General features: G+C 42.3%; 2 protein-coding genes across 3 annotated transcripts; both read right to left on the reverse strand.

Moving 5' to 3' along the window:
* Window positions 1-231: 231 nt before the first annotated feature.
* LOC135238267 (IgGFc-binding protein-like) lies at window positions 232-15,166 on the reverse strand. Of its 2 annotated transcripts, XM_064306052.1 has the most exons (7): window positions 14,843-15,166; window positions 14,325-14,373; window positions 12,864-12,887; window positions 4,682-5,893; window positions 3,172-3,384; window positions 1,353-2,468; window positions 232-891 (listed from the first exon to the last, which is right to left on the reverse strand). In XM_064306052.1, exons 2-7 carry the CDS (start codon window positions 14,368-14,370, stop codon window positions 863-865), a joined length of 2,640 nt encoding a protein of 879 aa, XP_064162122.1. In that variant the 5' UTR covers window positions 14,371-14,373; window positions 14,843-15,166; the 3' UTR covers window positions 232-862. The 2 variants fall into 2 exon arrangements, with proteins under 2 accessions (XP_064162122.1, XP_064162113.1); XM_064306043.1 differs by having other exon boundaries at window positions 14,325-15,166.
* On the reverse strand, window positions 11,017-12,292 carry LOC135239235 (neurofilament heavy polypeptide-like). Its single transcript, XM_064307769.1, has 2 exons — window positions 11,709-12,292; window positions 11,017-11,650 (listed from the first exon to the last, which is right to left on the reverse strand). Exons 1-2 carry the CDS (start codon window positions 11,966-11,968, stop codon window positions 11,017-11,019), a joined length of 894 nt encoding a protein of 297 aa, XP_064163839.1. The 5' UTR covers window positions 11,969-12,292.
* Window positions 15,167-16,149: the final 983 nt, after the last annotated feature.

A 16,149-nucleotide genomic window follows, 5' to 3' on the forward strand; every position in this document is an offset into this window, starting at 1 on the left:
TTAAAAAATATGGTCCAGAGCCTCTCTGACAGACAATTGCCTACTCAGTTGCCTATTCATTGTGTTCACAGAGTAAAATGAGAGCAAGGCCCAAAGAAAGCTTTATATATGGGTCTGTGAGAAGATATGATACATTGTTTGTCTGGAAGGTGTGGTTCATGTGGGGGATGGGCACATAAGCACGAGAAAGAGACAGGTTCCCGTCACTAACACCAAGGGGGGGATGGATGAAAGGGTGGGGGGCAGATGGGTGAGGGGTGAAGGGGTTGTGGATGTGGATGTGTGGGTGAGTGGGTGTGTGTATGGGGATGCCTAGTGTGGAGGAAATGCCTAGTGTGGAGGAAAATATAAGGTCTTGAGGCAATCAGATGAAAAACACTATATTTATGATTTAGGAAAGTTGTAAATCGGTCAGATTTGATCTGAACACTGGAGGAAAGTTTAAAAAAATGTCACACTTAAAACTGTTTTTAACTGCTTATAGCAAGTTCTTGTGAACCTTTTTTCCCTTTTGTCACATTTCTAGGGCTAGAAGTGATGTCCATTTTGTACACGGAAAATCGAATGTACACACCTAATCAATTTTGGACAATACGCACTGAACCCTTTAACATAAGTTGATATGGTAACACGAAGAATTAAAGCTAACTTCCCTTTTTAAATGTAAAATTAAGAAAGTAATACAGTAGAAAAGAATAGACACTAAAGGCACCATTCCCATGTTCATTTGATTCTATAGCCACCAAAGGTAAAGCAGAGATATGGTTTCCATTCCAGCAAATCTCTTGAGTCCAGAATTCCTAAGACTTCCAAGTCAACTCAAGATGAGTAAGATCAATATTCCGTTCATTAGCCTATCTCCTCAATTTTTCAGACGAAATCCTGAAAATCCTGCAAAAATATTAAAATATCAACAAAACAGTTATAGATTAAATGTTGATTTGTCTATTAGAATAATTTCTGCCATGTGCAGTGAATTACGTGCTGCAAAGATGTTGTAAAGCCTACACAAATTATGTTGGCAAGTGTACCCAAAAAAAGTCAGCTTTGTAAGAGCAGCGCTTACTTTAAGTGTGATGCTTACTCGAATAGTGATGCTTACTTTAAGTGTGGTTCTTACTTTTAGTGTGATGCTTACTTTAAGTGTGGTTTTTACTTTTAGTGTGATGCTTACTTTAAGTGTGGTTCTTACTATAAATGTAATGCTTACTTAAAGTGTGATGCTTACTTTAATTGTGGTTCTTACTTTTAGTGTGATGCTTACTTTAAGTGTGGTTCTTACTATAAATGTAATGCTTACTTAAAGTGTGATGCTTACTTTAATTGTGACAGAAAAAACTTTTTTTACTTACGAGCACAAGAGGCAGGAGCTCCATAACCATTTTGTTTTGCTGTGCCCACACTGTAGACCTTGATGGGAGCAGAGGGATGCAGCACAATGTGGTGACCTTTTCCTTTCTCATAGGTGTAAGGAGCCCAAGAGTATTCTGTCCCTTGGACTTGCTGCCACTTGAAGGATGGACGCTTGTTATCAAATTGCACTTCATTAATGTCCTTGGTATTGGCAACAATAAGGGCATAGTTATTCAAGCCGTCCATATCTCCTAGGACGTTGGCCTGACAGAACTTGTCAGTGGGTACAATATTCATGATAAAGGGGTCAAATACAGAGCCATCACTAAATCTGCCACCATTGCAGTAGTAGAGGACTTGAATGGGCTGTGTGGAAGAGATGACTAATGGTGTATTCTTACCCATTGGAAGTGCTTTCCACTGACCAGCGCTGAGATTAATGACCTGAGATTTGTCACCAAACTGATAAGTGACATCAGTGGGCTTTGAAGCAAAGATATACACAGAGTCCACCAGGACCTGATACTCTAGAGGTGGGATAATGTAGGATGTGCCCCATTGATTTACAGGTAACAGCTGTTTTAAGGTGTGCTGGCATTTGGAGTTCAAATCACAAGCATGTCCTGAGATGACGCCTATAGGCTTGTCTGACACCACTCTTGACCCAGTGCAGTCTTCATCGGACTGCAGGTAGACAATCTCAGATGCGCCAAGATTTACAGTTAGTTTGTCATGTGGATTATAAGTTTCACCTCTGAAGCTAACAGTACAGCTCAAATCTACTGATACTGAAGAGGCATCCGGTCCACTGAAGACAGCTAGTTGTTTTTGGTATCCTCTTGCTGGTGGAGTGAAGACATAATAGTCTTGGCCCCATTCACTCACTGGGTACTCCAGTGATAGGTCAACTGAATTCTTCACTTGACTCTCGCCCGTAATGGTGATGACCTTGTTGGTCTGAACATCTGTCGTTTTCGGATATTTGCCAGCACCATGAATTTCAATTTCAGGGGTCCCTTTTTCCACCGTCACAGATTTTGAACCTTGCGTGTCCACCTTTTTGTTCATTGGAAACTTGTAGATATTCACAATCACATTTGTCTGAGTTTTCTTTCCTGAAAACAAGCAGAAGCCATATCAGCAAGCATTTTCTCTTTCCCCATGAATTGCTTGTTGGACATTATTTTGTTGCAAAAGAATTTCCAAGAATTTAGCTTACACAAACTACCTAGTTCTCATTTAAATTAGGACAGGTAATGTCTCTGTCAAGGTGAGAAACAATCACTTCTACGATTACTCCACAGATGGTTTGCAAGGATCGTTTTTTAGAATGTACGATTGTTCTTAACAGATATATTACACTAAGACTGTTATTAACTGTATTAAGTCAGACAATCTGTTGAATTATTGAGTGACTCTGCAAACACCAGAGAAAAATCTAAAACCTCAGACTCAGATTCACTGATCTCCATAATCTTGTTGAACCATTCAATAAATGTGTGCTATTTAACAAAATTGACATTGTGGGGGAAACCCAGCATCTGATGATAGTGTTGTGGAATTTCAATGCCCAAACTAATCAACATCATCTTATTCACCACAACAAGAACTAAAGTCCATAAAATTATGACTTTCATTTTCTGCAAAAAATGTACACTGAGATGTTTCGGCAAAGGCATTCACATGTACTATGTGCATCATGTTCTCCACAATTACCAAAATGGCTGCTCATGAAATTTCCAAGATTTCAGAAGATGTCATTTTTATCATGAATAAACATTGCAGGCAGGAGGATTTATTTTCATGCATGTAACATACCTTCTCCTGCATATGCAGGTGCAGTAATGCCTTTTGCCACACATTCATTATGGCCCTCTATGACTTTACACTCCTCTCCAGCTTTGCACTCAGATTTCTGGCAATCGACAAAACCTGTGGAAGGGTTGCACTCGCAGAGTTGTGTGCAGGCAGAGTCCTCCCAGAAGCGTTCATCAGGGAGATAGGACTTACCCTTGTAGGTGCAGGTCAGCACTGTAAAAACAGACAATACAATGCTCAAAAATGGATTAAACTCAGGGTGGGAGAAAAGGGGCGGATGACCCAGAAATGTTTCTTTCTCGTGAGTAAAGATAAAACGCTTTACCAAAACTCTTAAACAAAAACGAAACTCTTGAGACTTGCATCATGTTCACTGAATGCAAAAATGGCTGCTCATGATGCAACAGGCACCGCATTAGCACCCAGGGGCAGATAGGAGAGAATAAGGGGAGAGGGAGAGTTGGCACTCCTCTCGTTGCATTCAACATGTAAGGCAGATAGAATTGCACATGACCCAGAACACTCACTGCACTGTCACTTAAATGCCACCCCTCTGGTCGCAGATACAGGACATCCATGTGGAGGAGAGCTCACTTCATCAAAAGCTTTGTAATCTCTGCGAAAAAGAAACTTAACAACTCTCACCTACCACTGTGGTTTAGGTGTAATTTCAGTTCAATATCTGCACTCACTGTTCTGCTATGGTGCTGTGTTGTTATGTCAATGTCGATGTGAATCAATCAATTCAATCAATTTTATTTGCAAAGGGTGACTCCTGTCAAATAGAGAGATGGGCAGGAACACCAATGGGTAGCAGGGTCAGACAGGGGGACAGGCTTGGTGCTACAGCTGAATCAATAGTGGCAGGAGGCGGGGGTGCCCAGCTGGTCTAGCTGGTCTAGGGCTGGAGCTCCGGGCCGGGAAGGGGGGGGGGGGGTGATGCTCAGCAAACTTGGGCTAGAGCTCCGGGCAGGTGCCCAGAGCTGAGGAATGTTTGCTGTCAGTGTTTGATATGACAACATGTTCATATTTTGGCGCTAAATGTGAAGAATTTCTTCACTGAGAACAATAATCTATCTATCTACCCATCTATCTAACTAAAAGAAAGAGCATAATCAAAGGAATAAACTGCCATTCTCTTGTCGTCTTTCACAGGTAAATGGGAATTAAGTTATGCATTATCGTCTGACGATATCATTGTGAGGGGGCAGCGTGGTTGTGGTGCCAGCTGCAGGCGGAGATATGGGGGGAGTGATTTAGCCGGCAGGCAGCTGCACCTGTGGGCAGTTATGTGATAAATTTGAACCTTTATCTGCACTGCCTGCAGTGAGCCCGGGGTTCGAAAGATGTGCACGATAACCAGAGACAGTGACGCTACCACAACAGCGACAGCTACAGCTACAGCAACTGTGCCACTGTGCCGCTGTATCAAATAAAATTGTGCGCATCTTACCACTCCGTGCCTGTGTGGTTTTGTCGTATGTATCGCAGTCACTTTATTTCTACTTACGTCCACAGGCTGCAGGAGCTCCGTAGCTGTTCCTATCCACTGTGCCAACACTATAAACCCCAATGGGGGCATGGGGACTCTTCATTGTGTGGTGACTTCTTCCTTTATCATAGGTGTAATGAGCCCAAGAGTATTCTGTTCCTTCAACTTTCAGCCACTTGAAAGATGGATGCTTGTCATCAAATATCACTTTGTTAATGTCACTGGTCTTGGCAACAATAAGGGCATAGTTAGTAAAGTCCTCCATACCCTCTAAGGTGCGGGATTCACAGAACTTATCAGTTGGTTCAATGTTCATGATAAATGGGTCAAATACAGTGTTATCACTAAATTTACCACCAGTGCAGTAGTAGAGGACTTGAATGGGCAGAGTGGAAGAGATGACTAACGGTGAACTCCTGTCCATTTGAATCTCTTTCCACTGACCAGAACGGAGATCAATCTCCTGAGATTTGGCACCAAATTGGTAAATGACATGAGTGGGCTTATAAGCAAAAATAAACACAGAGTCCATCAGGACCTGATACTCTAGAGGTGGGACAATGAAATATGTACCCCATCGCTCTACAGGTAACAACTGTTCGAAAGCGTGCTGACATTTGGAGTTCTTCCAAGCACAAGCATTTCCTGAGATGACCCCTACTGGCTTGTCTGACACCACTCTTGACCCAGTGCAGTCTTCATTTTTCTGATTTGACTCCAGGTAGAGAACCTCCAATCCATTAATGTAGGCGTAAAGTTTTTCATTTGGCTTATAAGTTTTACCTTCAAAGGTGACAGTGCACTTCAACTCTACAGTAACTAAAGTAGTATCCTGCAAGCCAAAAACAGCAAACTCTTTTGGGTACAAACTCTTGGCCAATGGAGTGAAGATATAATACTCTTGGCCAAATTCGGTCAATGGGTACACCAGTGTAGTGTCAAGTGAATTTGTCTTCCGATTGGTGGAAACGATAGTGATGTACCTGTTGGATTGAATTAGGACTGTTTTTGAATATTTGCCGGTGCCTATTAATTCTGTGTCAGAAGGTACCTCCACTGTTACACGCTCTCCACCTTGCATTGACAGCTCTTTCTTGAATGGAGACCTGTTGACAGTGACAACCACTTTCGTATCTGATAGATAGGAGGTGATGTAGAGCTCGTTTGTGGCCTTCTCCTTTGCATTGTAATTTAACATGTAAACAGTGATATATCTGAAGGCTGGTTCCGCTAAAAGGAAAGAGAAACAAAAAGAGGTGATGTCAAATTATGTCCACTGCTGTGTTGTTAATCAAAATCTTTATGCAGCGCATTTGTAAGTGGGCTACTGTTTGGCCTCTGTGGAACTTCATCAGTTGCATCATGTTTCTTGGGAAACTCACAAATAAAGGTGCTGATTTTTAGACCTCTTATACCTGACCATCTAATTGGCATTCAACTTTATTTGACTCAATCATGTAGATACCTGTGTAACTGTGACTTAGTTATGTCAGTGAAAGTTATTTTTCATGTGGTGTGTCCATTAAGTTCTCAACATCTATGTACCTGCACCCGATATACTGCAAAGTGCCTCTTAGAAAGTGTCTAAACACAGCTACTTGTGTCTGTCAACATGGATGTTACTCAAATTTAGTTAACTAAATATACAGTTGAGCAGATTTATCAGCTTTAATGTGCATTTCACACTTTTAAGATAAGGCAAGCATTTTTTAAAATGAATTTCGAGTGATTGCTAGCTTGGCAAGTACTTTTAATATATGGTCAGTACAAGGAAATGAAAGCCTGTTTTTGTTTGTTGCATCCTAACTAACTTTTTAAACCCTAGCCAGGCAATCCATGAACGTGCAAGAAACCCTCCTTCCCAGAAAGCAACCACAAAACTAAATGGTTTATCTTACAACCAGAACTGAGCACTCGTTTTTCCTCCATATGTTTTGATAGTCGGTAAGGAAAGGGCAGACTTCTGCATTTATTCTGTTTTTCTAGCTCCAAGTCAGTGTCTCCTATCAGCTGCAGAATCTGTTCTCTGTCATGTCTCTTCTCTGATTCAAAAGAGCTCCTCTTCAAATGTTATGCAATGCAAAGTTATTTATGATCCCCCAACTTCATTAAATTCAAGTATTAAATTCAGGAGCTCTGTCATTTGCTTGCAGGTGGAGTGCAGTAGTATTTTAATGGTCTTAAAAATCCCCCAGGATAGAAATGGTACTGGCACCGGTATTTCAAACTTGTTTGTAAGGTAAGACTTTCATTTTTTTTTTTGCACTTTCTCCTTCGTTAGGTGTGCCCAGTACTATCCAAAAAGGGCTACTGTAGGTGCAGGTTTTTGTTTTAGACCAGCACTGGGACACGTGATTCTACTTGTCAAGGTCTTGATTGAAGACCATGATTAGATAATTAGTTGAATCAGGTGTTGTAGTTCTGGACTAAAACAAACACCTGCATCCACACTGGCCTTTTTCTGATAAGACTGGACACCCCTCTCCTGGCTTGACCCATTTGCACGGAACCTGAGTTAGAGCATTTACTCACGAAGATCTTTAAATAAGATGTTGCTATGTTCAAGAATGTGCCCGCAGGAATCCAATCAATTTTCTTGTGGGCTATTTTACAAATGCTAATAAATACCATCTGTCTGGCATAAAGTGATGAAACTTGTTGTGTCTGTTGATGACACTTGAGGACAGCCCTAAAGATTTGGCCAGATTAAACCACAATGTGGCGCTTTATGACTCTGGAATGTTTTTTTAATGGAACCATTCACTAAAGTTCACTGTTTGACATGTAGACTTTTAAAACTTTCTACAGTGACTAATCAGCTTATTAGGAATATATGTATGCATGTTTAAGTTAAAACCATATTGAATCGGTGGCCTGTTTGTTTTTTCATATGCTGCATTTCTCACTTTCATATAATTGATTCGCTTGAAACTTAGCTCACTGATCGGTGGTAGCTCCAAACTGCTGCTGATCTTATTTGATGCAACATGGTGGCACTACAGCAGTCAATTGCAGAGGTGGGTAATAACGCGTTATATTTACTCCGTTACATTTACTTAAGTAACTTTTTGAATAAATTGTACTTGTAAGAGTTATTTTAATGCAACATACTTTTCACTTTTACTCGCGTATATTTGCGAAGAAAAAATGTTACTTTTACTCCATTATATTCGGCTACATTCCGCTCGTTACTTTTATTTTTTACCCATTTTTTATTCAATGCACATTCTGTTTGTTTCATTCTCTCAGAGAGACTTCAGCCAAAGAGGCTGACTGGTCTTTGCTTTGGCTCTGTCACAGCCCCAAATGACTCCGTTTCGCCAATCAAACGTAGCCAGTCACAGCACACAGAAGGATGAGTGGGCGACAACAATGGCTGAAACAACGGCGGGTGATTCGTAGGAGGCAGAACAGCCCTGGCCTCACGTTGAAACTATGTTTTACATACAGACTACCAAAAACAGTAGTTAAATTATTCGCTGCCTTCTTTGTCTGCCTAGAAATGTGGACATTTCAGCCTTCAAGAACTCAACTTTGAACTTGAGAAAATATGTGGCGGTAAGTTGTAGGTTAGTTTTGGCTGTGGATAGCTAACTATTTGACTGAGTGGTCATTTATTGTCTTGGACAATCCGTTTGTGAAACATACGCACATTTGTGATGCCTCGGTACCTTCCAAAATAGCTGTGCCTAATACCACACGCCTTGTTTACGGCGTTGTCGCCCTTTTTAGTACAGTCTGGCTTGATTGACAATTCATTTATTCAGTAGGTGAGAGTATAAGCTTTCTAACGATGTATAACATGTCTAATTTTGCTTTTGGAATAGCGTTTTTTAGGTCAGCGTAACCGAAAGTTTTCTTATCATCGCATTCACTTATGCATTCACTCTGTGGTGGCAGTAAAAGACGCAGCACGAAACGTGGTCAACTATTATTTGTAATTTCTTGGGAAATACTATTATTATTGAGGACTTCTGGGCATAGCTAAGCCACATGTTTGCTGATAGACCTAGCTGACATCGTTTTTTGGAGCAAAACAGAAGCGGGTTGAACTGTATTGTTGATTTACTGTCTCTGTCTCCATCTACTGAACACAGATAAGATTTCATCATTGCTATGTAAGTACGCTATTATTGCTCAAAATACTTCGGTTATATACGTTATTTTTGAAATTGAGTGTGTCTAAATAGGTTACTGGTATTAATGTGGATATTTCACACTGTAATGTAAGCGTTAGTTAGTAGTGTAATAGTTTTTGTGAAGCATGCAACAGTCATGACGTGAGCGCTGGAACATTGCATAGCATTGCATAGCATACATAAAGTTTGTTTACGCTAAACCGGAAGTTCTGCACATTTTCCGCGCAAGGCATCATGGGACTTTGGAATATTGTGGATAAGTGCATCATAAGGTACAATAATGGTGCGACAAAGCATTATGTTTTCCACATATAAAGTTTCTGTTTGAATTTGAGCAGGCTCCTCTTTGTTGTGATGATGAGTCTATTTTAATGGATAAATCCCCTGTAGCCTCATTGATATTTTTTCTGTCAACGGAGGGTTCACCCCAACAAACTGATGAGGTATACAGACTTAATAGAGTACAACAGAAAGCGAAAACCCTCCTCTTCTGATGAACCTCCTGTGTATTGTTTTATTTAAAGGGATATGATTTAGGCCATATTTGAATTTGCACATGGCTATTTTATATTTTGTTTATTTCTATTGGACAAGCATTTACAATTTTATATTTTGGACATTTGGATTTTTACGTTCATCTTGCTCTGCTTATTTCAACATTAAATCAGATTATACGAAGTAACTGAGTACTTGAGTAGTCTTTTCACAAGATACTTTCTTACTCTTACTCAAGTAATTATTTGGATGACTACTTTTACTTCTACTTGAGTCATTATTATTTTAAAGTAGCAATACTTTTACTTGAGTACAGTTTTTGGCTACTCTACCCACTTCTGGTCAACTGAATGTATAAGAATAAAACCATCCTGCACCATCTGACTTTATTCTCACAGAGAACAAATTTGCCTCAAGGACCCATAATTTCACTTTTTCATTTTACATTCAATTTTGAATAAATGCAATAACTACAATAACAAACCTTCTTACAGTTCCCATCAAGAGTTTTGGGTAGACTTGGATCGTCAATGTGCATGTACTATAATCTCATTAGTGAAGAATGCAATACAAGTCTTCAGTCTTCAGAAAAAACATTCTGCATTTATGTTCCCACATATACATTACACATGCATGCACAGCTATAAAGACTAGTTAGGCAGTATTCCCCAACTTTATTTCTCCAAACGTGTCACGTAACGGGTAGGGGGGACCCAAACGCAGAGGGAAAAAAAAACACAAACTCAAAAAGGGAAAATTAACAAAGACTTTACTTACATGACAGGGGACAAAAAAACAGGAAACCAAAAGGCCACACAGGGCACTACCAAAAAACACAAAACAGAAAACTCAAAATTCAAAAAAACACACAGAGCAGAACACAGGTAGGACAGAAACCAGGCAGGAACTAACAGGCAGTAACACACAGGCGGAAACACAGTCACACACACACACAGGTCAAAGCAGAGGCAGGCAGATATATGTAAGTCAAACAAACACAAGTCGGGAACAAACACAAGGAACCAGCACCCGAGTCAAGGGAACAAAGAACTTAAATAGACAGGGGGTAACAAGACACAGGTGAACTCAAAAAACAATCAACCCAGAAAAGGAGGGGATAACAAGACACAGGTGGGAACAATGATAGAATAACGAGACAACAATGATACAATTAACAGGGGGGAGCAGGACACAAAACAGAAGTGCTGCCATCTGGCGGCCCAACAAGGGAAACACAGACAGGAAAACACACAACCATGACAGCACCCCCCCCCCCCCCCCCAAGGGATGGCTCCTGACGTCCCAGGAGGCCGACCCGGGGAGGGAGTGAACAGAGAGTGGGAGCTGGAGACAGGACTCAGGACAGAAACAGGACTGGACATAGGACTCAGGGCAGAAACAGGACTGGACACAGGACTCGGGACTGGACTCGGACGGGGGGAACAGGACTCGGGACTGGACTCGGACGGGGGGAACAGGACTCGGGACAGGACTCGGACGGGGGGAACAGGACTCGGGACAGGACTCGGACGGGGGGAACAGGACTCGGGACAGGACTCGGACGGGGGGAACAGGACTCGGGACAGGACTCGGACAGGGGGAACAGGACTCGGGGCACTGGGTAGGGGCAGCGATGGCTTGGACACACTAGGGGGCGCGAAAACGCTAGTGGGAGCACGAACGCTAGTGGGAGCACAAACGCTAGGGGGAGCACGAACACTAGGGGGAAAGGCAGGTGGCTTCTCCAGCGGAACAGCGGCCAGAGCAGGCCATGGCGGCCCCTGCGGGACAACAGACGGAGCAGGCGGACTCTCCGGGGCTCTGGACGGCTCTGGAGGCCTCTCCGGGGCTATGGACGGCTCCGGAGGCCTCTCCGGGGCTCTGGACGGCTCCGGAGGACCCCCCGGGACTCGAGGCGGCTGCGGAGGCCCCCCCGGGGCTCGAGGCGGCTCTGGAGGCCCTCCCGGGGCTCGAGGCGCAAGCGAAGCACGAAATTTGGGTGTAGCAGGCGGCAGTGGCCCCTGCGGAACGAGGGTCAGAGCAGGCGGCCCCCGCGGAACAAGGGTCAGTGCAGGCGGCCCCTCCGGGGCTCGAGGCGACTCTGGAGGCCTCTCCGGGGCTCGAGGCGGCTCTGGAGGCCTCCCCGGGGATTGAGGCGGCTCTGGAGGCCTCTCTGGGGCTCGAGGCGGCTCTGGAGGCCTCTCCGGGGCTCGAGGCAGCTCTGGAGGCCTCTCCGGGGCTCGAGGCGGCTCTGGAGGCCTCTCCGGGGCTCGAGGCGTGGGCGAAGCACGAACAGTGGGTGGAGCAGGCGGTAGTGGCACCTGCGGAACAACGGGCGGAGCAGGCGGACCCCCTGCAGTCTGGGCTGGGCAGGGGACTGGAACACGGACCCCAGCTGTAGGGAACCCGACTGAGCAGGAGACAGGAACATGGACCCCAGCCATAGGGAACCCGGCTGGGCAGCCGGACGGGACCGGCGGCACCCCCGCGGGCCGGACCCTGGAAAAATGACCAGCCGAGACCCTTCAAAAGGGTCAGGATCCGCTGGCTGATCAGCTGGAGGTCTGGCCGACCGGGAGGCAGCCCGACCACGGCGCCTCCGTGACCGCCCGCCCCGGGCACTGGGAGGCTCAAGGGCGAAAACTGGGTCGAGCTCCCACCACCCCGGCATGATAAACAAAAAACACAAACACACACAAAAAAAAAAAAAAAAAACTCTGCTGGGTCCAGCGCTGGCTGGTACCTTCTGTCACGTAACGGGTTGGGGGGACCCAAACGCAGAGGGGAAAAAAACACAAACTCAAAAAGGGAAAATTAACAAAGACTTTACTTACATGACAGGGGACAAAAAAACAGGAAACCAAAAGGCCACGCAGGGCACTACCAAAAAACACAAAAAAGAAAACTCAAAATTCAAAAAAGCACACAGAGCAGAACACAGGTAGGACAGAAACCAGGCAGGAACTAACAGGCAGAAACACACAAGCGGAAATACAGTCACACACACACACAGGTCAAAGCAGAGGCAGGCAGATATATGTAAGTCAAACAAACACAAGTCGGGAACAAACACAAGGAACCAGCACCCGAGTCAAGGGAACAAAGAACTTAAATAGACAGGGGGTAACAAGACACAGGTGAACTCAAAAAACAATCAACCCAGAAAAGGAGGGGATAACAAGACACAGGTAGGAACAGGGGCGACATAGCTCAGGAGGTAAGACCGATTGTCTGGCAGTCGGAGGGTTGCCGGTTCAAACCCTGCCCTGGGCATGTCGAAGTGTCCTTGAGCAAGACACCTAACCCCTAACCCCTAACTGCTCTGGCGAATGAGAGGCATCAATTGTAAAGCGCTTTGGATAAAAGCGCTATATAAATGCAGTCCATTTACCATTTACCATTTACAATGATAGAATAACGAGACAACAATGATACAATTAACGGGGGAGCAGGATACAAAACAGAAGTGCCGCCATCTGGCGGCCCAACAAGGGAAACACAGACAGGAAAACACAGAACCATGACAAAACGCATGAAAGGAGTGTGTGAAGTGTGTCATAACATACCTTGTGTAGAACATTCATGTATCCCTGGAAAGCAAAATTTTTTAAAAAAGTTAAATGTTATCATTTTCAAACGATTATTAGTGAAAATTCAGTTTGAACCTGTATACATTTTAGAAAAAAGTGGAATAGATGAGTGATTATCTACCCTGTAGCTTCCTTTTTATTTATTTATCTATGGACAGTCTGTGACAACCCCAACATTTAATATCCAAAACATATTTGTTTTGGATTCAAATACTTGTCTGTGCTCTATTGATCTTGCCTGGTGTAATTGAGTCTGCCAATATGACCGCAAGGTGAGGTTTGTACTTTTTGAGAGTATTTCATTGGTTCCAATACACTAGACAAGATCAGTACCGCATAGAAAAGTATTTGAATCCAAAACAAATACTTATTTGACCCAGGTCTGCTGGTTATGAATCCATCCCCCAGGATAAATAATTAATTATGTCTACCACTTATATACAAAGAGATTTATTTAACCAAATAATTCAAAATTGTACATTCAAAAAAAAACAAGAAGTTTTACAGGGGAATGTGAAACTGAAGTTTAATAGAAGTTGGGCGATGCCACAAGACAATGGCCCAAAACACATGAGTAAATCAAAAATAGAATAGTTTAAACAGAAAAAAAATCATGTTTTGGAATGTCCAAGTCACAGTCCCGACTTTAACCTAATTCAGATGTAGTGGCATGACCTGAAGAGGCCTGATTGTGTGAGAAACTCAAAAAATGTCAATGAACGGAAACAGATTTGTAAGGAGGAATGGTCTAAAATTCCTCCTAACCATTGTGCAAGTCTGATCGGCAGCTATAGAAAACATTTGGTGGAGGTTATTGCAGCTAAAGAGGTCCTGCCAGTTTCTAGATACAAGGGCTCACATACTTTGTCCACCCTGTATGATGAATCTTTACACCATGTGTTCAATAAAAACATGAACAGTGAAATTGATTGTGTGTTATTAGTTTAAGCAGAATTTGTTTGCTTTTCAGTCAGACCACATTTAAGGAGTAATTAATGCAGAAATCCAGGTAATTCCAAAGGGTTCGCAAACTTTTTCTTTCACCTGTATCTATCTTATCTTATTAGCTTGCCAGATAGTATTAACTATTTAGAGAGATTGCTAGCTAGCATGCTAGTCGGACAGATAGAAAGATTGCTATGACTATATCCCTAACTAGCTAAGGACATAGCAGTAAATTGTAATTATCAGTGTCATGATATAACTGTAAAAACTAAATTATACTGTAGGCTATATGGCAAATATATGTCTTTGATACACTGTGTAATGCCATTATTTCTATCCAAAAATGTGTAGCTGCACAAGACCACAAAGATGACACAATAGGAAGCTCTTGCCCCTCCCTCAGCCTGGTAATCTCGAGCACCCATCAACCGAATTGCTCGCTGTGTGAACAACAAGTAAATGTACACTGTTTAATAAGAGATTGTTACTTACCAGCAAACACTGCCAATAGAACAAATATCCACATATTGTTTGCCATTTTCTATGAATAAAAGAAGATTAGTAAATGCATGCCATCGGTATCTGTCCCAAATTACTGTGCTTGCTTGATGTGAAGTATCTTGATGAACAGAGAGCTTCTTGATCTTAACTCGATATTCGGTGTAGAACGTCCAGTCCACACTGTATATATTGTATGTTATAGCCTTACTGTAGGGTTTTAGTGTGTTCTTTAAATGCACAACAAGTTCACAGTGCAGGATTTGCATGATTAGTATCATAGTCATTTCATGCCAAGTACTTCTGCATATCATAATGTAAAACTGTCATTTCATTTTTTCTAATGCCATGTCCAAAGCAGATAAGTCAGAAAAAATAAATACGTCTGCAAGTGAAGTTAATGCTATTGATAATATATAAGGTAAAAATGTACATATTTCCAGCAATTATTTTTAAACATTTACATAAACACATTTGATCAGGCTCCATGACTCATCATGACCACCACTCACCTGGCCTTCCCTGCTTTTCACTCTTGTTCCTCACCTGGGCAAAGCATTCTTTAAATATCCAAACCCAAACTGTGTATTGTCCCCTCCTTCCTTCCCTCCTACTCCCCTCCTACTAATCAGTAAAAAACATCACCTGTCTCTATTAATGATGTCACCTATCTCTATGCCTGCTAATCACAATTCACCATGAACACCCCTTACAGAAAAAAAAGAAAAGAAAAAAAAACACATGACATTTCCATGTGGAATAAACTACATGTAATGATCACACGTTAAAATCACACAGGCAATATGGTAAATGTGGATTTGTGACCTTAGCATGGTTTAATGGGTTAAATCCATGTTAATTCTCATGTGAATCCCATGTAATAAACATGTGAAAAGCCATGTGATTACATGTGAAATCCATATAAACACCCATGTGATTACATGTGAAATACATAAAAACACCCATGTGATTACATGTGAAATGCATATAAACACCCATGTGATTACATGTGAAATACATAAAAACACCCATGTGATTACATGTGAAATACATATGAACACCCTTGTGATTACATGTGAAATCCATGTGAGACCTGTATTAAATCCAACAAGGTATAAACACGTAAGCCCACATAAACTATCACAATCTTAAACCCCTTCTGCCTCCATATGTACGCCCCAAGTAACATGACATTGCATAATGACGAGAATTCAACCCAACAATGCTCACCATTTTCCCAACTAAATTGTACCTTGTGCTCTGATTACCAACAGACTAGATAGTGTCTAACATCATTTCAAGCCTGGAAATCCACAATGTTTCTGCCTCTACTACATGATCTGGCAGGCTGTTCCACATTTTGACTACTCTCTGTGTGAAAAAAATGTTCCAAATATCTGTTCAGAATTTCCCTTCTACTAATTTCAATCTCATTCTACTAACAAAACTCAACCTGAAGAATCTCCTGTCATTCACCTTGTTAATCCCGTTTGTGAAAAAAAAAGGCTCAATCAAATCATTCAATAGTCCCCTTTTACTAAATGTGAAGAGATTAAGCATTTCTAGTCCTCATAGCTTTTATCTTTAATATCAGACATCAATTTGGTTGCCCTCCTTTGGACCTTTTCTAGAGCCTCGATATCTTTCTTGTAGTATAGTCCCCAGAACTGCAAACAATGCTCCAAGTGTGGTCCTACAAATGTATTGTCTTCTGGGAAGGCTTTATGCGAGATGTTGGAGCATTGCTGCAGGGATTTGCTTTCATTCAGCCAGAAGAGCATTAGTGAGGTTGAGCACTGATTGGGCAATTAGGCCTGGC

Source organism: Anguilla rostrata, chromosome 1 (genome assembly GCF_018555375.3).
Source record: "Anguilla rostrata isolate EN2019 chromosome 1, ASM1855537v3, whole genome shotgun sequence".
Taxonomy (NCBI): Eukaryota; Metazoa; Chordata; class Actinopteri; order Anguilliformes; family Anguillidae; genus Anguilla; species Anguilla rostrata.